We start from the raw sequence: 23853 nt of genomic DNA, 5'->3' as shown, positions 1-23853 counted from the left end.
CTCAATATTTATCATTAGTTTTAACTTTATTCACAATATTTGAAAATTTTGAATTTCATACTTAATATTTACACAAGTTTTCAATTTTATCTTTTTTAATAAATATTATTATTTATTATTTATTATTTTTTTAACTTTACTTACAATAGTTATATTATCAGGAATTTATCATGTATTTTTATTACACCTCCTATATTATATTATTATTTAGCAAACATTTACTAAATTAACAATAAGAAAAATAAAAAAATTAATAACAACATTGAAAATTATTCTCAAATATTTCTCCTATTTAGAAGAAAAATGTTAAAATAAATTATTAAATTGATCGCTAATTTTTTTTTAAAAATCGATTTCTGTAAAACCTTTAAATTAAAATTAATTTAAAAAAAAATTAAATTAATCGTATTAATCATTCTAAGTTACTAAAAAGTGACCAAAGACTAATATAATAATCTTTAAAAAATAATTTTGATTTAAAAAATGGTAATTTTTTTAACTTTAACTTCACAAATAATTCACAACTCTTTTGAAGATTGAAGATTATGCTTTGAACTTTCTTCTTCCCCTGTTCTTTCTCTTTCCGATACAAACTCAGAGAGTCTCAGATCTAAAATCGAGAAAATCACACTCATAATCTCAATTCAGCAAAAGAAGAAGAAGCGGCGGAAATGTCGAGCGATAGCGACGAAGATGCTCTCATCTTGAAAGCGCTGCAGGAGCAAGAAAAGCGCGATGTTAACTACGGCAAACCCTCCTCCAATTCCCGTAAGCCCGTCGCCAATTACGTCCAGGCTCCTAAGCGCGGCGGAGCTCCGGCTGCCGCCAAGCAGGTGCAGAGCAAAGGTCGTGTGGCCGAGGACGATGATGACTCCGAAGTCGAGATGCTCAGCATATCCAGCGGCGAAGAGGACAACGCCAGAGCTCCAGCTGCCGCTGCCAAGGGTCGCGGAAGGCCGGGAGCTCGGGACAACGAACGCGCTTGGGACGGCGAAGAGCCTAGTTGCTGGAAGCACGTCAATGAAGCTGACGTATGCTATAATTCGATGATTTTAGATTTGCGTTCATCTAGAGCTAGCTCAATTTGTTTAGATTTTTTGAATGACAAGTTGATTTTGTGTTTCCTTGGTGGAAGAAGCATTTATGAATGCTGAATTTAATTGAACTTTTTTCTTTTTTAATTATTATTATTGTGTTGTGTGTTCGTTGTGCTAGGGAATTAGAAAGTGATATTGATGCAAGTAGTTTTGGTGGAAGTGGTGTTTATGTTTGTATGGTGGAAGAAGTAGTTGTTATGGAACTTGTGTTTAATTTGGTGTTGTTGGGCAGCTTGCTCGCAGGGTTCGAGCGATGAGGGAATCAAGGATAGCACCAGTGGCTCAGAAATACGAGAATAAAGCCACTGCGGCAGGAGGTCCTAGAAAGGGGCTCAATTACACGCAGTCTTTTCCTCGTGGCATGGAATGTGTCGATCCACTGGGTTTGGGGTAAAGTTCATTTTGATGCTTATCTTCCTTTTGTTGCGACTTTTTTTATTGTGTTTTTTAACAATCTGTCATTGCTTTAATTCATTTAGTTTTCTGCGGACCTAATCTTGGTGATTGTTTGTAGGATCATAGACAACAGAACACTAAGGTTGATCACCGAGTATTCAGAGAGTTCTCACAATGTTGACAATGAAGAGCAGGATCCCAACCTTCGAGGTAATTGTTTTCTGTTATTAGATTATGTTATCCCTAGGAAGCACTTTTTAAAATCAACCTTGACATATGAGGTGTTGTTCTGCATTTATTATTGGGATAGTATTCTCTAAAGTGAGGATAGTTGCAAATTTAAATAGTAAGCTAGTAACATCCCTTGGAATGTTTTTGTTGAATCCACATGCAATGACGGTTATTAGTGTAGAGGTGATTGGTTCCTCACTCTCACTTTGTAATTACGTTCTCTTTAGAGGATCCAAATCCCAGTATCTGCAGCTGCAGATAGTATTACTTGGATTGTGGAAGTAATTTTTGGTTCAATTTAGTGATTTACTTAAGACACTTCATGCTTGTTTGACTAAGAACCAAATGAAATTCTGGAAAAGAGATATTTTTGGTTATAAATTAACTTGTTTGGATTGTATTTGTTTCCCTAGTATTACTTTTGAGGTATCCATAATTAATTTTGGGAGAATTAAACCTTAATTTGCCTTTCATTTTGTGAGAAATATAAAGTACTTTTGAGTTTTGAGATGAAATGTCACTTTTCCCCATACATTGACAGTCACCTATTTACTCACCGTTAAATCATAGTCAGGGGTTTGAATTCCGCCTTGTGGATGCATCAACCCGTTGGCTAGTGAGTAGTGACAAACCCTTAAATGGAGTTCCGATCCGTGACAGATTAGTCTTTGCTTTGTCGGGTTGGGGGATACTATGGAAAAAAAAAATCATATTATTTGTTCTTTTGGTAATTATACCACTAAAAGTAATTGTATTTGATTTCCTCCACTCTCACGATGCATTTAAATTGCTTGAGGAGGTGGCCATGGTTAAGCCACAAATCTGCTTATCTTATTCATTTTCCTTGAGATAAAAAAGCAGAAATTTATGTAGACACACACTTGCACACATTGTATATGGCAAGGGATGCTTTTATCATTTAATATAAAAAAGTAAATGTGATGGGTTTGAAATAGTTTGGCCAGTATCGGCCTTTTGGTTTGGGGAGAAGAATATTATGTCTATGTCTCCCCATGTATGTGTGTTTGTCTTTGAGTGTGTGTGAGTGTAAGTCTGTCTGTATTGTTTATCTTTCTCTGGTTTAATTAAGGGTCATAATTTGATAGTATAATTTAAAATGGAGGGAAAGGAAATTCCATCAATTTTTGGAGGGAAGGAATGAGTATGTTTGTGGGTTGAGGGGGCTTTGTCTTTCCAGTACTTGGCTTGTAGATTCTCCATTTCCATTTTGATCAATTATTGAAGGTAGTTGCTATTATATATATTCCTTTACGGGTACAGCAGGTTGGTTGTGTGGAAAAATGCAATAAGCATGGATGTTATAACTTCTTGCTTCTGTATCGAACACTCAATTTATGGCTAATGTCCATTGAAATCATAGTGAAACTCTTAATTTATACAGAGAATTTATAATCACAAATTACAGTGTGCAGATATAGGTTACTGGGATATCTAGTATTGCATAAACTCTTACAAATGTGTTCTGCTTTACACAAGTATGTGCAAATAACTAGCGTGTGTTGTTTAGATTGGAAACCTTGTTACTTCCTCTCCTTGTGGTCTTTGTTCATATGATTATTATTGAGTGTTACTTAGGTTGATAGTGTACTTGATGCCTTTATGCAGAGAAATTGCTTTATTTTTCCGAGAACTTCGATCCAAAGCTGTTCTTATCACGAGTACATGCTAAAACAAAAACTGAAGATCTGGTAGCTGGTGCACGTGCTTTGAAAGCTGATTTCCAAAGTCGTACCGAGCAGAAAAAGCAGCTGGTTAAGGATAACTTTGACTGCTTTGTCTCTTGCAAAACCACAATTGATGGTATGTGGTTGATTTATTATTATTGTTATTATTATTATTATTGTATGGTTTTCAAACTGCAATTTTAACCATTGAGAATCAATCATTTATTCTTGATGACTGGTACTCCTATCATGCTCATTGCTCATGTTCTTACTCTATTTCTCATTTGTTGTCCGTTATATCTGTAAGATGTTAGGTTTAATATCACTTTTTTATCCTCCTTATCTGTCTTGATGTTCCTCTTTTATTTATTTATTTTTAAAAAATCACAGCTATTTTTGCACTATCCTGTGGCTAGCTTTTAATAGAATATTTTGTTTATTGAATGTTGAGTGTGCTCTACAACCTTAGATCAATTTCTCTTGATTACTTTGCTGGTTTTAGGAGTTGAAAAGAGGCAAAATCTTTTAATATATATGCAATATACACCATACACACCTTTTTCTCCTCGGGTAAATTCAAACACACCTTTTTTATTTTTTATTCATTATTTAGATATCAAGTCAAAGTTAAGACGAATCGAGGATGACCTTTAAGAATTTGGGACTTCCCATATGTTTAATATTATTCAAGAAGTTGGTTTGTAACACAATCATGCATTGAAGCCTTTGCAGGCTAAACATGCCCAATTCACATACTTTCAATGACAGACTTTTGAGAAACAAATTTATGTGATAGGATTGATTTTTGGCCTCTATTTGGTGTAAAGTGCATAATCTGTTTAGGGTTTAGAGTATTTCCCTCTTTGGTGTGTTGAGAGATTGGAATGCTATGCTAAGTGCTATAATTGATAAACCGTGCAGTGCATGCCAATCCTTCTATATATTCGCTAAAGGAACTCAAACTGGCCATTTACAAAGTACCAAACAGATGCCAGAAAAGTAATCTCTTGAAATAATATCAATAATTGGAAGGGAATAATTAAACACTTTAGATTTTCTTCCAACAAATACACCAGAAGACTGCAAAAATCGAGGCTTATTATACGATCTTTGATTCTTTATGAGAGGCAAACTCAGAACTGTCTCAAGAGATCTTGATTCACGCTGATGCATAAAGATATGAACCACTTAATCGAAATCTAGACTACACACTATACACAGTTAGATACAAAGTGGTTAGAGCCCTACACTTTTGGAACATGTCATTCAATTTTATAAGAAGCACTCTTTTTTTTCCCCCTCAGTTTTATTTGGTGAACTAAAACATGCTGGCCTTTTTTTTTTCTCCCCAACCAATATACAGATATTGAATCAAAGTTAAGAAGAATTGAGGATGATCCTGAAGGATCTGGGACCTCCCATTTGCATAGTATTATTCAAGGAGTTAATTTGCAAGCTAATCGTGCTTTGAAGCCTTTGTTTGAGAGACAAGTGAGTGAAGTCTAAATTTTACATTTTCTTGTGGTGTCTTTTTGAATATTTCAGAATTAGTTTTTTCCATGAATTATTTGGATTGTGTAGGCTCAAGCCGAAAAAATTAGGACTGTCCAAGGAATGCTGCAGAGATTCCGAACCCTTTTCAACTTACCAAGTACTATCCGTGGTAGCATTAGCAAGGGGGAATTTGATTTGGCAGTCAGGGAGTACAAGAAGGCCAAGTCAATTGCTCTTCCTTCTCATGTACGAGACTATTATATTGATTTAAATCTTTTTATTGGTTACTCTTGTTTGATTGGTGGTGGTAAGCTATATTATTTTAGAGGTTTATTGAAATTTCAATATAGATGTCACTGAGGTTTTTTCCATTGAAGAGTTGCCATTCGTTCCAGCATTTACCATGTGATATAATATTTATGGATTTTCTCTTCTTTTCCTGAACAACTTGTCATGCTCTTTTCTTATTGAAGTTAGCTTTTCATATGATCTTGATTCAGATTCAGGTGGGGATCCTAAAACGTGTTCTCGAAGAAGTTGAAAAAGTGATGAATGAGTTCAAGGCAATGCTTTTCAAATCTATGGAAGATCCGGAAATAGATCTAACAAGTGTAAGTTTTTAATTTCTTCAGTTTAACAGCCATTTCAGACTCGAATTAATTGACAGAATCATCAACCTAGAAGGGAGGTAGCATTTCAGGCAGTATCCTTGTTTGTGATGACTTATTTTATGGTTGCTCCTACAACTTTCTCCGTGGTAATTAATGCATAATGCTGCATCAAGCTATATTTAGAATGAATTTTGGTTAATGGGTTAAATACAATGGAGCATCAAGGATAGCAGGTTTGATGTTTTCTTAAAGATTGGTATCTACTTGAAGCTTAACCGTTTCATTCGCATTTGGTGTGGTATTTCAAACTGTTAATTGAGTCATGTCCCTGGTAGTGGATTAGTGGTGTTTGATGAGGAATTTGGGGTACTCTGCAGGAGATTTTGGGTTGACCCTTTGTGTAACCATTTATTTACAAAAATTGCATTGCCTTGGTAAATTTAGAATAAAATATGACTATTCAAATTGTTATGTGAGAAAAGACTGAGTCTACCCTGATAAACATTATACATTCTGGAAGTTGCTGAAATTGTATGAATCTATTAAGTAGTATTGCCTTCTTGTTTTTTTTTGTTTTTGGTCTTCTATCTGTATTCTGCTTGCGGGGTGATTTTTACACATGTTTATTCTCCATGTAGCTTGAGAATACTGTGAGGTTGCTGTTGGATTTGGAACCAGAGTCTGATCCAGTCTGGCATTATTTGAATATACAGGTTTGGAAATTTTGTTCGTACCCATTGTTTGAAATATTTGTCATTTATTTTCATATTTTGCTGCTAGAGTTGTTGTAACTTTGCATATATATTGTGTAGCTTTATAGCTCCCCTGTCCAATGTCCCTTTTACTTTTAATATTCTCTCTTTTATAAGCTTCACTTATTCCTTAAGAACCTTAAGGCTTGTTTGGATTGTGAAAACATTTTCTTTTTTCATTTCCAATATTTTTTCTTTTTAAGATTGTGAAGAAAATGAAAAGAATAAAATCATGTTTTCTATTTTCTTTTCACTCACAAAATCCTGAAAATAGAAAATGTTTTCACAAAAACAAGCCTTTAGTTTTTACTTTGAGATGGCTGAATGTGGAGTCCATTGGGTTCGTTTCCTTTACAGAATCAGAGAATCCGAGGTTTGCTTGAGAAGTGTACCTCAGATCATGAGGTCAGAATGGAACATCTGAAGAAGGAATTGCATGAAAGGGCTCTTTCTGATGCTAGGTGGAGGAAGATTCAAGATGAATTGGGTGAATCTGTAGGTGCAAACTGCATTAAGTTGATTGTTGGGTTGTTCTTTAGTTGACTTAAGAAAATGGCATTAAGTTTTTCCTTTTTAATATTCTTTTTACAACTATTGTCAGTCAGATATCAACAGCTCTCCTATTGTTGGTAATACCCAATCTCATCTGGTAGATCTAACTGGTGAAGAGGTTGATGCTCTAAGAGGAAAGTATATCCGTAGATTAACTGCTGTAATCATCCGCCACATACCAGCCTTCTGGAAGGTTGCACTCTCTGTTTTCAGTGGAAAATTTGCTAAGGTACTATGAGTTTATTAATTTATTTTTGACTTAGTCTATGTATACATGAGTTATTTGTGACATTTTTATTTTGAGTCTTAATTTAGGCATGTCTGAATCATCATGCTTAAAAAACTCTTCCACTTCTCGTTGTAATCTAGCTGCCGTCCTTGATTGCCATTGCCTTTTTAACTGGGTTTACTGCTTTATTGTTTTTTTCTTTTACCATTGTATATCATGATACATGACAGAGCTCTAACGGCGTCGTTTGATTCATGTAGCCGACCCCACCTAGTGGGACAAGGCTTTGTCAGTTGTTGTTGTTACCATTGTATATACTCTATTTTAATGCTGTTTATTTTCTTCAAGATGTCATACGGAATCACGTCTACTATATTTTTGCATCTTTTTTTCTTTCCAGTCTTCACAAGTTCCAACAGATTCAAATACCAACAGTTCTGCTAATAGAGTTGAAGAAAAAGCTGGAGACACAAAATACTCAAGTCATTCTATGGATGAAGTTGCTGCAATGATATGCAGCACAATTTCGGTTTATGGAGACAAGGTAATTGCGCTCTATTCATTTTTTTCTTCATTTAAAAACATGTTCATATCTCAAAACTCAATTTTTCATCCTTTTTGTTTGTACTCAATTAGAGAAATGTTTGCTTTGAATGGATGGTGCTATTTTCTTACCAAAAAGGTAAAAGGATTATCATGACATTTGAGCCGTGTTCGATCTGGATATACTTGGTGGTAGTGTCCTTGATGCTTCTGGTCTTGATTATTTTTTCCACGATCCTGTGCTGGAAGGAAGAGCCATTTAGATTGACCTATTTTCAGAACAAGAACTTGTGTTTTAAGAATATGTATTTTTCTGTGAGTGAGTGTGAAAGTGTCCGTGTATGTTTTCTTTTGTTCCTTTTTAAATTTATCTTAAAGTGTGTGGGATGTATCCAAGAAAGCTAAGTGGTTTATAAAATAAATGCATTCATCGTTAGATGCTAAATTGCTAATGGTATCTTGCTTCTGAAGTAGTCTCTTCTATGTTTCGTTTTTCTTTTTTAACACTGCACTTACATGTGGGCCCTCTTCCTTTTCTGTTGTCCTAGTTGTTATATATGGAAACCTATTTTAAATAGATATACATAAGATCATCAGGCTACATGCATGCCAAAACCTAATTCAGTAATTTCTAGAAGCATTATTGTCCTAGTTGTTATATATGGAAACTATTTTAAATAGACATAAGATCATCAGGCTACATGCATGCCAACACCTAATTCAGTAATTTGGAGAAGCATTCATTAATTATGGTTGGTTTAGAATGTAGGCTGCAGGTTTTCTTCTTTTTAACTTTCTTTTAACCCCCCCCCCTTTCTTTTTCCCACTTACGCTTCCATATTCTGATAGTTTCTCATTAGCGCAGGTTATTACCATCTTTAGTGATCTAGAGGAATCAAATGTCCTCCAGTCCTACATGAGTGATGCCATAGAAGATATATCTAAAGCATGTGTAGCTTTTGAAATGAAGGAAGCTGCTCCTCAGATTGCTGGTATTAATTTTTGGGGTCTAGAGTTGTTGTCCTTGTTAAGTTTTTGAGTGTATGTCTTTCTTTTTGTTTCAGTTGGTGCTCTGCGATCACTGCAATCAGAGATTACAAAGATTTATGTTCTGAGGCTTTGCTCTTGGACGCGAGCATCAGTTGAAGAGATCTCAAAGAATGTGACATGGGTTATTGTTTCTATTCTTGAACGGAACAAATCACCTTACGCAATCTCATACTTGCCTTTAACATTCCGTTCAATTATAGCTTCAGCGTTGGATCAGATAAATACGTAAGTCTAAATGATTATCTTATAGGATCTGGTATGGTTCTATTTCAATGAAAGTCACACAAATTTAAAGTTCAAAATATGTATAGTTGTGTATGTACAATAAAGCTTTGCACCATGATACCTTTTTTTTATACCTTTAAAAAAAAAAAAACTTTTAAGTTCTTCATATGTCTTAGTCTTACTGTCAAACACAGTTTAGTGTTTTGGGGGAAATAGGGAAATGCGTAGTTTTCTTAGCTCAAACTTTAGAAAATCATGATTGCAGAGGAAAAATCTTAGGTTTAGATTTGTTAGTGGTCAAGTCTAACTTTTCAGGTGGAGCCATGGAGGACCCATAATGGTTCTAACTAGCTGCCTGCCACACAAGGGCACTTACGACCTTTAGGTAGAGTCCCAAGGATAATTTTGTATCTATAACTAGAATTAGATCAATATTATTGAATATTAGAATAAATTATGTTAATGCAATATTAGAATAGGTACAGACTATAGAACAGATAAACCTCTTCCTGGTTGGTTCTAGTTATTTTTAAACGATGACACGGCATACTGCAGGCAACATACTTTTTTTGTTTTTCAGTTGTCATGGACTCATGATATTTACTTTATCTAAGTTCTAAAAACCTGTCTTAATTTTTCAATAATCATCTCTTCAGGATGCTTCTGTCCTTGAGGAACGAGGCAACAAAATCAGAGGATACATTTATACAACTTCAGGAAATTCAAGAATCTGTCAGATTGGCATTTTTAAACTGCTTCCTTGATTTTGCTGGTATGTTGGATTAGTTGTCAGATCTTGTCTCTATTGTCCAATAGCTTATTTCTTCCCGGTAAAAGTAACAGCAGAATGAGAGAAACCCAGTGTAAGTATAAAATGGTGGTGCACTTGGATTTTTAGTTAAAAAGTTGGCTATTTTGGTTGATTTTTAGGTAATTTAGAGCGTATTGGAATTGAGATTGGCCAAAATAGATCAGACATAGAAGGTTCCCAGTTAACAAACGGATATTCCCATGAACTAGAACAAAATGCAGCTGATGGTGTTACCGATCCACATCAACAATTATTGATTGTTCTAAGTAATATTGGATATTGCAAAGATGAACTTTCGTATGAATTGTATGAGAAATATAAACATATCTGGCAGCATTCCAGGTACTTTATCATAGTTGTTCCTTCTTAATTTATGTACGTTTTTGAGTTCTTGTAAAATATTGATGCATTTATCAGGAATGGTACTATTTCAGTTCAATTTGATTTGATGATCCAGTTGGATTGTGTGAGAATTCATTTAATACGTTGATTTGTATATAGTTAATTTCCTAAGCTATACAGACAAAAGAGATGGGACTGGGATTCCAATTTGGCTATAAATCATTTCAAATGATCAAATGTTTTCTCTTTCAGAATCCCATGGTTGAATACTTTACTTTGTGCTATGTGGTGCTTTCTTGAAATATTGTATCCTACTTTGTATTTGCTGACATTCTGGTCCTTGGTTTTCCTATGATTCAGAGGGAAGGATGAGGCAAACGGTGATGATGTACAAGATCTTATGATTTGTTTCTCAGGACTTGAAGAGAAGGTCCTTGAACAATATACTTTTGCAAAGGTAATGGAGAAAGTATTGTTTCCATCTTCTGCAAGGAAATAAGTGGGAGGAAAACGTGTGAAATTAGCAGTCTAATCAAAGTTAAGGAGCATTAAATTACTTAATTTGATATTGGATATTGTTTGACTTGTTGATTTTTGTGGAAGGAACATTTCTTGGCAATGTATTACCTGCTCTTGTTGACATAGTTGAAGATAATAAAATTATGTTAGAATAATAGATGTTGCCTCTTCTTTCACAAAAATAAATTATTCAAATAGTGATCATTTTCTGAACAAACTCCCAGATCCCCCCACACACAAAAAGAAGGGTTCACATTGCATTACTCAGCAGCTACTATTACCCCAAAGAATGCTTCTGTATTCTGTATAGCCTAAGTTTCAGTCATTGAGGTGGGATAATGGAAGAAACTGAAATTGAGAAAGAGTTGCTTCTGCTTATGTTACTGCAAAGTTCTAAAGATCAGATCAGCCAACAAAAGATGATCAATGATTAGTTGTTATAAAATGCTGGACAACTAGGTTTTTTTAATGAATGAATGTACAGGCTTGTTGATGTTTACTCCTCTGTATGGCATGATGGAATAATAGATATGATGTATTGTACAGTGATTTGCATTTGTATTCAGTTTGGTCCAGAATGAAAAAGACTGCACATTTAATATAGGAACGAGAGGGGGGGGGGTGCGTTTACTAATACTGGATACACACTTTCTTGTTAGAAAAAATCTACACAATATAGTCCAGCCTTAACCATCAAATACATTGACGCTTTCTTCTATTTTCTTCAGGCAAACTTGATCAGGTCTGCTGCCATGAATTATCTGTTGAACTCTGGCATTAATTGGGGAGCTGCACCTGCAGTTAAAGTGAGGAACTAGTGACAACAATGGTTATTGTAAATGTTATAGTTCTCATTATTTGGTTGTTTGTTTTACCTTATGGTGCTTGGATATGATGTTTCATTTTATGCTGGTTTCTTTCAGGGCGTTCGTGATGCTGCAGTGGAGTTATTGCACACATTGGTAGCTGTGCATGCAGAGGTAATTATTGCATCTTAAATCCTAAATTCAGTTCTTTTTTCTTTAAAATGGTAAAAATGAGTTCTATTGATGGAAAAAGAAATACAAAATTATTTAAGAATGCAATAAGTCAAGCTTAGTATCTACATGTATCCAAGGAGGCTACTTTAAAGCATACTTCACATGGTGAAAACCACAAGAGCCATGAAACTATGGTATTTTAAAGTGAATCTAGAGATGAAAAATTTCCTTCAAGTGTCTGAACATTCTTTTTTCCAACGAAGGACACAAGGAATATAATATACTCTCCCATACTAAGCTTCTTACTTGGTCAAAACCTGTTGGAATTGCTGAAAAGTAAATGCTCCAACTTGAGTGCACAAGCTTATCTGCAAGGATGCTGTTTAATGAAGAAGCAAATATGTTGCTGTATTTATATTATTCAATTAACACTCCAGGACTACTGTCTATATGAAGCATTTGACCTTATAAGGGGCTTTTCTATATCAAAGAGGTTTTCACTTTTCAAGGAGTTTTTCGTGTTCTGAAAGTTTAAACAAATAAGTCGCTGTTTTCTATTAAGATGAATAAACATTCCACGACTACTGTCCCTATGAAGCACTTGACCTTAGAAGGGGCTTCTCTATATCAAAGAGGTTTCCACTTTTCAAAGAATTTTTACTGTTTTTCTTTCATAAAGTGTATGGTAATTTGACTTGTCACACTTTTGTGTACCTCATACTAACCTTATGATACTTTGCTGTCCTTTCTTCTATATAAGTTGAATTGCTAAACTTAGCTTGTTCACGTTAGTTTTTGGCCACACATTTAGAAAGATTGAGTTGATAAACTGGTGTTTTCAACATTCTAGTGACAACCACATCCTTGTTTAGAAACTTGGTTATTAAGGTCTGTTTCCTTTTTGGGTTTTAAGCGGTACCTAATGAGTGATGAGTAGCTATGTGTATAAATAATTGTTTCTGCTTTATTTTCTTCAAAGTACCATGCTGAGCTGAATTCTTTTTTGTAGGTTTTTGCTGGTGCTAAACCCCTGTTGGATAGAACACTTGGCATCCTTGTGGAAGGTTTGATTGATACATTCATCAGCATTTTTCATGAAAACGAAGATAAGGATCTCGGAGCACTTGATGCAAATGGATTTTGTCAGCTCATGCTTGAGGTAAGTTTTAGTGTTATTGTTTTAAGCCTTAAAATGATTATAAATATGGTATATTGAGCCTAGCTGAAACTTGTGGCAGACCTTGACCTTGAATTGGGCAACCACAGTTCACTTTGATGAATTGGGAGAGAAAAAATGATGTAGCATTAGTGTATTATCTTTGTTCCGTGTAGCTGTCTCTCTCCTTTTTTTTTTTGGGATACCTTTTCATCCACTCCTGTGTACTGTTTTATCTATACATCAATAAAATTCTTTCTTTTGATATTGCACCTTGCCACAAAAACTATGCCTCTTTCTTTCTCCCAAAACCCACTAACCTCATCAAAAGAAATTGATCTAGTGATGTGAGGTACACCATGATTCTCCAAAACTGCCGAACATAGAATTCCACAAAGAAACAGCCATAAAGCAGTGTAAAAACAAATGTGAGATCCTTTCTGAGTCTCTCGAACACATAACACACATTTGGGAATTAGCCTTATTTGGTCTTCTGACTTATAACTTGTCATTGGTGTTAATTCTGTTAAGCATAGCATTCCAAACAAAAGATTTGACTTTAGAGAAAGCAAAGACTTCCAAGTGGGTTATCGAGAAAAAAAGGTGCAATATTTGAGATTGAGATAGAGACAGAAAAAAAGACTTACAAGTATACCCGAAGAATCAAGAGACGACAATCTTTTGTCAGGGTTAGTGGACAGAGGGTTATTATCAAAGCAGACCTGAAAGTTACCTAACTCAATGGATTCATTATCACTAATATTTCTAAAAAATGAGAGCTCCAAGAGTAGGAACATTCCTGAATTGAATAGAAATCTCTAATAGGGATGTTATGGAAGGAGGATAGGTGATAAAGATGGGGAAAAACGAAGTTAAAAGGAGCATCCCCTAACCAATGATCTTCAAAATAAAAATCGAGAAGCATCCCTGACTTTCAATAAAACCAATGGTTTGAAAGTAGTGTAACCACTAGAAATAAATTTCCAAGGCTAGAGTGAGTTGCATGTGAAGCAAAATTTGCATCCCATCAATTTCTATTCAAGCCATGCTTACTAATAATAACCTTATGCCAAAGGAAATGTGGTTCTAAAGGAAAACACCATAGCCATTTTGTTGTCAAACTAATGTTTTTTGATACTGGATTTCCAAGACCCAATTGCTTTATTTTTATTTTTTATTTTTTATATGTAGATTGCAAATCTCCCAACTCACCAAAACAGACAAAAGGAAATCCCTCATAATCTTCTCAATTGTTTTAGCCCCTTTGCTATGCGAAACAAAGATAGGAAATAAAGAGGGATGCTTTATAAGCGAGCATTCATCCATATCATCTTCCTGCAGATTTATGGAGTCAAAAGTATCTGTAGAGACCGTCTTATCATCATCTTCCTCTTCATCATTAGCTCTTACTACTTTCTTTCCTTTTCGATCTTCTGCACTCAGAGGTTCTGAATTGGGAGGATCAAGATGAATATTAGGAGGTTGACACTTCTTGCTGTTGAACTGGCGGTGAATGATATTTCCAAAAAATAGCCTTCAATCTTCCATTGCACCTACACTTGTTTGGTCTTCTTGCTGGGTTGGTTGGTTTCGGAGACGGGAAAAAGATTAGCTTGATTTCCTGATGTGGGAGGCCCCGGTCCCTCCCCGATCTCGAAAAGACATTTCGTTTCTCCAGTCTAAAGAAAACATTTAGTTTAGAAGGCTCCTGTCAAGAAAAGATATGATATTTTGGATACCTTAATCTAGAAAATACATTAGGTTTAGGTTTCCGCAGATAATGACATAAAGCCACCGATCTTCGAAGTTTGAAGTAACAAGGAAAACATGATTTTATGACAGTAATTCTCAGTTACATAAAGAAAGAGGTGGTAATCTTGTACATGCTTACATGGCGTTCACCTGCAGTGTTTATTTAGAGTTTTTGACATTATTATAGAATCTTTACTATTTGTATATATGACTGCATTTCATTGTTTGGTTCATATAGTCTGTTCCACCTAGTAAGAAAATAACTTGGTGGGTGCAGTATTTACGATGAAATTGTTTGGTTCAAATAGCCTATTCCATCTAATAAGACGACGACTTGGTGGTGGTTGCATATTCTTAGACATGATAAATTAACTTCTAGCATAGTTCTAATTAATTGACTTGTATCTATGCAGCTTGACTACTTTGAGTCCATATTAAACCCATATTTTACGTCTGATGCAAGAGATTCTTTGAGGTCGCTACAAGGTTTGCTTTTAGAGAAAGCCACCGAGAGTGCATCTGATGTTGATAATCCAGGGCATACTCGTCGGCCCACTCGGGGAAGTGAAGATGCAGTTGCAGACGATAAACCACAAGGAACAAATGTATCACCAGATGAACTCATTGTAAGGAACTTGTTTATGTTGTTTGCTATTTGTTTTAAAAGTCTCCCGTTGCCAAGAAATAAAGCTTGGATAATCTTTATAACCACCTGAGCAATTTGCTTTCCATTAAGCTTTTAAGCTTGAGTCAGGTTACTCAATTCTAAGAACTAAGATGGTATTAGAGTCTATTCTATAGTTCTTGGATCACTTGAAACTGTTTAGTCTTGCAAACTTAATGCTTTAAATGGCCCAATCTTTTTAAATGTTTGACCAACCCTTTTCCTATGAACTGGTTGAGGGTAAGTAGACCTACTGAACTCTAAAGGACTGTTTGGGTGGGACTTGGGGTTGAAAATGAGGTGCAAATTTTCGTGTCTCTTGTACCATTTGGTTTGAATTTTCTTTTTCTGGCTAAATTTATTGTCTGAAGGCTCGTATCATGTATTTCAGGCTCTTGCGCAGCAATGTAGCTCTGAGTTTCTTCAACCAGAGCTTGAGCGGACACGCATTAACACAGCATGCTTTCAATAATCCATCCCTTTGGACTCGGTGCCGGAACCAGCAAAAGCTGCCTTCAAGAGCTCGATGGATTCTCCTAGCTCTAGCCTACATGGGTAGCCATAATACTGGATCCCCGAGTTTCTCGCGGCATAGATAGACATTGATGAACATATATTAGAACCGATATTCTTTTGTTTGTTTGCCTATTGTATTCAGTGTGTAACTTTGTTCATATGGTTAATGAGAAATTGCATTTTTTCCATTCTTGTTCTTTTTCTTTGGTCTTCAAGGTTGACGACGATACCAATTCACCAGCTGAATGAGTTTATATTTAAGTTCACGTTATTTGTACTCCTATTTCAAAATGTAAGTGGTTTTTTGAAAATCAATGTAATTAGACATTAATGGAGCCTTGGGATGTGTACACAGTAGATCAAGTGAGTCGATTCAAAGTGAAATTCTTGAGTGGCTTGTTTACCACTATATTACGCTTTGCATTAAACACCAAATAATTGCATAACTAGATTTAAATCCGCAGGTTCTGTGGAACTAAAATTAATTTAATTTTATACGTAAGAAATTATTTAATAAATAAATAAATAAATATTAAATTTAAATAAAATTATAAAGATATTATACATTCTAGTTAGGGGTGTTCATGAACTAGGATTGATTAGATTCGATTGAAAGCAATCTAAAATAAATTAGGTTGATTCGATGTAAAATTAGTATATATAAATTTGTAAATTTTATATACTAAAATAATAAAATTTTATTTTTAAAAATTAAATTTAACAATTATATTATATTTATATCAAATAAATTATTTTAAAACAAAAATAATATCGTATAATATAAAAAATATTAATTAAAGTACTCTAAAATATATATTTTTTTTATAAAAAGCGACTTCGAATTGAATTGGGTGACTAGAAACGTAAACCAAAACCGACTCGAAAATAATACCAGATAAAAATAATAAATCCGAACACGGCAAATTATGCTTTGGGTCCGGGCCAGATTTTGGGTCGTGCCAAATCTTGAACGCCCCTAATTCTAATATTCAAAAGAGTTTATTACCTAATACATATGTTTAACAAACTTAATATTAGTACAAGAACAAAGCTATTAGATGTAATGCAAATATAAATATAATATTTTAATAATTAAAAATAACATCTATGAATCACCACATCATGCTTTTTTAACATTCTTATTATAATTAAATAATATTAAAATATATAAATTGTTGAAAATAAAAGTGATATATATATGACAAAGACAATATAAAATGATAAACACAATTAGATCAAAAATAGCAAAATAAAACTTAATAACAACGTAAGAATTTCATATGTTATAGTGTTTTAGGAGTGTATCACCCAAATATATAGTGAGCAAATTGTTTAGTAAATTAAAATAAAGAACCGTGATTAAAAACCAAAATTTTTAAGTAATTGTGAAAACATTAGTAATGATAAAGTAAAAATAGTGAAAGGCATAAGATTATGTGAAAGGAGATAAAAAAAAAAGGTGTAAAGTGAATGTTGATTTATATCGTAAACAAGAATAAATAAATTAATTTTTGTTAACTAATTTTTATCTATAAAAGAAAAATGATATTACTATTAAAGGTATAGAGTAATTTATATAAAAAATAAAAAGTAAGACAAAACACTACTTAAAAAGATTAAAAAGTAATACAATAATAAAAAAACTATAAAATGACAATTTCACTAAAATATTTATATAACAGTATTAGAAATTATCTAACATGTCAAGTGTTTGTTGTGTTATTATTTGATTTTTTTTATACATTATAAATAATTTGATATATAGATAAATAGATAAATAAATTTTTTTAACCCTCTTTAACTTTTCAGTTTCAAATTGAAACTTAATTTAGTACTTTTTTATTTTATATTTATCATATATTAACCCTTTATTTATTAGTACTTAATTGACAAAACCTAAATAACTACGAAACAGCAAGAAATTATTGAGTAAAAAGGGAAGCTAAAACCAATTTCTTGACGATTCTAGATTTCTGACGGTGCTTTTGTCAATTTTCTTGCTGTTAACACCGAATCCAAACTGATTCTTAGTTATGTTTGTAGATTGCAATGAAGCTTTTGATAAAAAAAAATAAAATAAACAAATTTGGTATCAAGCATTGGCACATAATGTCCCTACATTTTTCGCCCATACATTCCTATTACTAGGGTTTAGATGACATTTTAAGTAGTAGTTTAAAAATTAGTTATCTTTGTTGATGTGATAATATATAATTAGTTGTCCGTGCTTGTTTGGGTGAGTTTTTAAAAAAAGATCTTTTTTTGAGTTATCTTTTTTTAAAAGATCTTATAGAGAAGTAAAAGTAATTTTATATTTGAATATCTTATGTAAAAAGATTTTTTTTATCTATCAATTATGTTTGGGTATAACAATATAAAAGTACTTTTTTATTTATTTATTACAAGAAAAACATCTTTTTTTAAGGAAAAAATATCTTTTAAAAAAAGATGTAAATTACACCTTCTCAAAAATATCCTTTTTTTATTTTACTAGTACTTTTACTTTTACTACTAGAAATTTGCCAAACACGTTAAAAAATAAAAAATATTTTTTTCATTGAAAAAAAAAATTTTAACAAAATAATGACGCCCAAACATCCACTAATGAAAATTAAGTTCTTTTCAATATTACATTGTTAGTCAAAACTTAATGGAAAAGTATAGGATACCAACATATTATCTGTCAATTTCTGCCAACTCTTATTTATATTTGTGTTTCATGGAAGTGTATTTGTAGATGTGTTTAATAATTAATATATTTTAAATACATATATAAAGAGACACATCCAGAAAATATATCTATAAAGACACTTCTATTAAACACAGTTATAAAAAAGACATTTTTATTAGACACATCTACGAATACACTTCTATAAAACACAATTATAAATAAGAGTTAGCAGAAGTTGGCAGATATGCTGTTGGTAACGTAGCGGAACCGAAACTTAATTTAGTATGAAACATATATTTAAATATGATTTTGAAAAAAAAAATGGAAATGATTTTAGTACATTAGTTCTGCTTCGAGTTTTTGTGAATAGAAAAAGTTTTCGCTAAAAGTTAACATCATTATGTTCTCTCAACTCAAATATTATTATTTCATGTAAATGGGTTGGACAAAAAGCAAATTTCAAAGTTATGCAAACAAATAAATAAATTTGAGAGAATTTTCGGAGATGAGAAACTTAGGTTGGGAACAATTAACATGTGAAAGCTTGGAAAGACAATGATGCAAACAAGCACAATTACGGGTTCATAGACATTACATATATTCAATGAACTAAACATGAATAAAATTAAACTGTCCCATATAGAGACAACCACTCATATCCACCTACATTAAGCACTTGCTTTGTCTTCAGTTTCACAAACAAGCCATTGTTACTATCCATAAAGCTTTAACAATTATGAGTTCCACTTACCAAAACTTTGTTGCAAAAGGAAAATATTTGAAGTCAGTTTTTTTTTTTTAATTTATTTATGATATATTTATTTCTAATTGGTAATGATGACTAAATTGTTAGCTAATAATATTGTTAGTGTTTTTTGTTTTACAAATTCCGCCATTGATTTAAAAATTTCTTATTGCTAGGTTTACAACTCTTCTTATGAATCTATAAATGCTTTAGGTCTTATGTCATTACAGTTGAACAAATGTACACACGTCTTTTTTTTCATGCTACTTTTTAATGTATTTTCTTTCTGTAAACAGTTTCTTGTATTTTAAAAGGAAAAATAAATGGTTCCTGCCACATGTAAATTAAACAAATTGTTTATCATTATTGAATTGAATAAGATACCTAGCATATAACTATAAATGATATATAATAAAGAAAAAGATAGATGCACAACAAATGTCACCATTTAATTAAAAAGAAAGAATGAAATGAGAGAAAAATAAATCAATCATCAAACTTGAATATGGAATGGAATACATCTATATATGGGACGGTGCTCATTGCAGGGTGCACATTGTCCGGTCTGGTTCGAAAATTTGGCTCGCATTTTAAATATTTTAGTGATTAATTTGATGTGATTTTATTAGGTTTAGATATGGATAAGAATCTCAAAAATAGATCTAGTCATTATTTTAGATCTCAATGCGAATTCAGCTTCATTCGATCCATGTACATCTTAAGGAAATTAAAAAAGATATATATGTTTTAAATTAATTTTAATATTATGTTATATTAATTATAAGTTTATTGTTTTATTTTTAATCACCCTTATTGAATTATAAAATAGATAAAAAAACATCAAATTAAAATTTATGGACAAATTTAAATTTAAATATGGATATCAATTTTTCGATAACAAATTTCTTCCTTATAAATAAGTGCATCATAAATAATTTTTTTTATAAATTATTGTTAAAATTTTAAATACCCGGTTTTTACTCGATTTGGACTCAGTATAATTGTAGGTCGAAAATGTTTAAGTTTTATCGAGTTTAAGACCGAATTAAGATCTAAAAAATAGATCAGTGTATATTTAAAATCGAATCTGAATTAGGACAAATCTGATTTTATTCGATCTATGATCACCCCTAATTCATTGAATCATTTCACCGCCGGTTTGTATATATTACAAGAAATGTGTTTATTATATATTTAGTGACAAATTAAAAGCATATCATATTAGACAACGTTATTGATTTAGTAGTATCCGCTTTCATTGTGAGTTCGCCACATTATATTCTCAATGCAAGCAACTGAAACAATTGATAGAAAGGTGATGCACTGATATGTTGACACATTACTAAAAATATACTATATAATAATTTCTGTTAAGAATAATATACCACATACTCACATAGCACGTACTACTATTAATCAAAAGTCAAGAAAGGAAGCAGATAAAATATTTCCACTATACCTAACTATGGAAAGCAGAACAAATGACTTTTTGGATTTTATTATTTTAATCAACAAATTTGAAAACAGATACAAAAATATATATTTTATTGTTAATTAGCTAATATTTGAAAGGTTAATAAATTACTCTCGTTAATTCGTATAGTTTTTTCGAATTATTAACGGAGTCTTTACATTTTAAAAAAATTTAATTAATTTTTATATCAATTTTAAATTTGTAATCACATTTTTAATATTTTAAAAATATATATTTAACTTAACAGAATATATTTAGATATATATTCACTATTACTGTAAGAAGGATATAAATATTTTATTAATATTTACTGTTAAAAATTATCAAATTACAAGTTTAAAATTAGTGTAGTAATTCAATTAAAAATTTTAAAATATAAATATTTAATTATAAATTTTTAAAAATTATAAAAACTAATAAAATATTTCGACTCAAATTTAATTATGTTTGTTTGAAAGAAAAATAGAAAAAAAGAAAAGGGAGGAAAGAAAATGAGAAGAAAAATAATTATTTTTTATTATTTGGTTGAAGAGAAAAACTAAAAAAGAAAAAAAAAGATAAAAAAAAAATCAATGGGATCCACTAATTTTTTTTTCTAACATTAAATTCTTTTTATTTTTATTTTTTTTCATCCAACTAAACATAGGCAGTGGATTCACTATATTTAACGGGCTACACCAAATTATCAACCCAAAACTGAAGATGGGTCCCAAAAATACACGAATCGATCTACTCGGATACTGAGACTCAAATCCAATCTGACTAGAGGAGAAGTAATAGTTACTCTCCCCATTACTTTGGTTATCATGCACATGGGTTAACTTTTTATACAATCTATCGCTAAATTTTTGCTACTATATTTATTAGATTTTTTGTAGTATGCTCATAGAAATAACTACCTCAGCATGAATTAACCTTTCACACAGTTTGAAAAGTAATCACCTACTATCTTCATATGGGATTATTTTTATAGAGAACTAAATCATCATCTTACTTTATGCATATCTCAATACTTTAGATATTTTTCAATCTATTTTACACTCATCTTACTTATATTCTTAGTTATGTAGACATCAAAATTTTTTACAGATACCTTTTATTCATCATCTCAAAAACTGACTTGAACCCACTTCAAAGTTTTTATCACTGTCTATGACCTCTTTATAAAGCCCATTTACACATATACTATCTGTTTTAGTTGTAGGTACATATCAAAACATTTTAATCAAATTGAAAATAAATAAACCCGAAGGTCAAAGCCGTTACTTTTTATTCCCCTTCAACGTGTTCTTTTTACTCTTTTATTTTTTTAAGTTCTTATTGTATTTACTTTTATATTGAAATAGATAGTTTTTGCTTCAAATATTGAAATGACATACTTTGAAGAAAAACCAATTCGCTAAATTTTTTTTTAGAGATCTGCTAGGGCCCAACAGGATATAGCCGATAACAAACCAAACATGTTTAAATTATAATCTATTCTAATTAATTATTATTAATTATTAATTATTTAAATTTTATTTTTAAAAAAATACAAAATTAATAGTTATTAATTACCTTTTCTTATTTTAATTGATCTTTTATTATTTATTACATAAACCCTAATTCCTCTTTTTAAAAAAAGTTCAAACTAAAAAAAATCAAAACATAAGATAAAAAATCATTTGAATTCTAAAAAAAAAATACATAAAATATAGGAAAAAGAATCATCTAAATCCAAAAAAAAACATACAAAACATAAAAAAAAATCATCTAAAACTAATAATAAAAATTATCTGAAATTTAGAAAAAAGAAGCATAAACAATTAGCTAAAAAAATCATTCAAAACCAAATAGAAGGAGGAGAAGAAGAAGAAGAGCCGTAAGGTGACCGACGACAACATCTCGGATAGCGTTGCTTGCGCGGTGTCGCGAATGGGGCCGACAGTACAAATACGTCGAGACGGTGGACGACGACATCAACGAAAGAAGGACAGTGATGGTATGAGAAGAAGAGGCGACGGACAGAATAAACCTTCAACGAACAAAAATAGAGGACCAACCGATAAGACTGAAGTGGACCAAGGAGGCAACGATGCCGTTATTAGAGAGGCTTGACCGGCGATACACTCAATCAGCGACAGCAGGGGCTTTGAGTGAGGGCAATACATATTGAATTACATTCAATGATAATGACGGTATTAAAAGGAGTAGTTACACTGAATTCTATAATTTTAAATTATGTAATTAATGCAAAAAATTTTGAATTAATGAAATAAATTAAAAATTAATAATTATTAAAATTAATAATTAAATAAAATTATTTAAAAAATTAACTTATTTATATTGTCTACCTATACTTTTTTTTTGGTAATATTCTTTTGTTTACCATGCGTGACAACAATTGAAAGAAGAATTTAATTTTTGTGTAGTATTAGAACCAAAATATTTTATTCATATATCTTATTACATATAATTACATTAGGAAAAAAATTATTTTGTTAACCATTACATGAATAATTATACAATATATTTATGACAAAATCATTAATTCTAAAAACTTAAATTAATAGGAGAAGACAATATGAATTATTATATTTTTAGAGTTATATTATGTGTATATTAAAATCAATCACTAAAATTAGTTATCTGTATATAATATATGTTAGAATATAAATATACATTAAAAATAAATTAAACTACATATATATTTATACACAAATATATTAGTGACTAATTTTAATAATTAATTTTAGTATACAAACTACATTTTTTAATATTTCTAACATTTTTTTATTTACTAACAATCAAACTTTATATTTTTTCAGAAATAAAACTCTAATATTATGTTATAAAATTATTCATCTCAAAATTAATAAAAAAAATAATATAAATAATTATATCTCAAACAATATCACAATTAATAATTCAAAATTTAACTCTTAAAAGAACTCTTAACCTTTTTATTTTGACAATCACTACTATGCCTATATCTGTCTTTATTCCCCTATAAATATTAGCGCATCAGTAAAGTAGACATGAGTCTGAGTTTCGGAAGTGCAAAATGTCAAAAGAACCTTACTGTATGTCCTTCTATATTTGAAGGAATTAACGAAATTTGAACTTAATTATCTTAATTAATTAGTTGGACGCAATTTGCAATGGCCACTACTCATGACTTCAAAATGATATTGTTGATTTTTTATAATATAGAAAAAGCGTGTGTTAAAAGTGCACACGTACTCCTTTGAAATTTGACCACTTAAAAGCTAGAATCGTGATTATTGATGTAAAAATTAATCCAAAAAATATCGTTGTGGTAACTTAAAAAATAAAAAATAAACAATGAATGTAGCGCCACTATATGTCCAATTAATAT

The 23853-nt window shown here is 31.5% G+C and overlaps 1 protein-coding gene across 1 annotated transcript; it reads left to right on the top strand.

Annotated features, from left to right (window-relative positions):
- The first annotated feature begins 527 nt into the window (after positions 1–527).
- LOC107467825 (exocyst complex component SEC5B) lies at positions 528–15793 on the top strand. Its single transcript, XM_016087027.3, has 21 exons — positions 528–1031; positions 1330–1487; positions 1612–1703; positions 3351–3545; positions 4773–4900; positions 4991–5149; positions 5404–5514; positions 6153–6227; positions 6624–6761; positions 6868–7047; positions 7448–7591; positions 8456–8582; positions 8655–8865; positions 9522–9637; positions 9796–10018; positions 10379–10475; positions 11266–11343; positions 11461–11517; positions 12527–12676; positions 14839–15051; positions 15481–15793. The coding sequence occupies exons 1-21, from the start codon at positions 672–674 to the stop codon at positions 15559–15561; spliced, it is 3093 nt and encodes a 1030-aa protein (XP_015942513.1). The 5' UTR covers positions 528–671; the 3' UTR covers positions 15562–15793.
- The last annotated feature ends 8060 nt before the right edge of the window (positions 15794–23853 follow it).

This window comes from Arachis duranensis, chromosome 9 (assembly GCF_000817695.3).
Source record: "Arachis duranensis cultivar V14167 chromosome 9, aradu.V14167.gnm2.J7QH, whole genome shotgun sequence".
Lineage (NCBI taxonomy): Eukaryota > Viridiplantae > Streptophyta > Magnoliopsida > Fabales > Fabaceae > Arachis > Arachis duranensis.
This window is presented reverse-complemented; position numbering and strand designations above follow the sequence as displayed.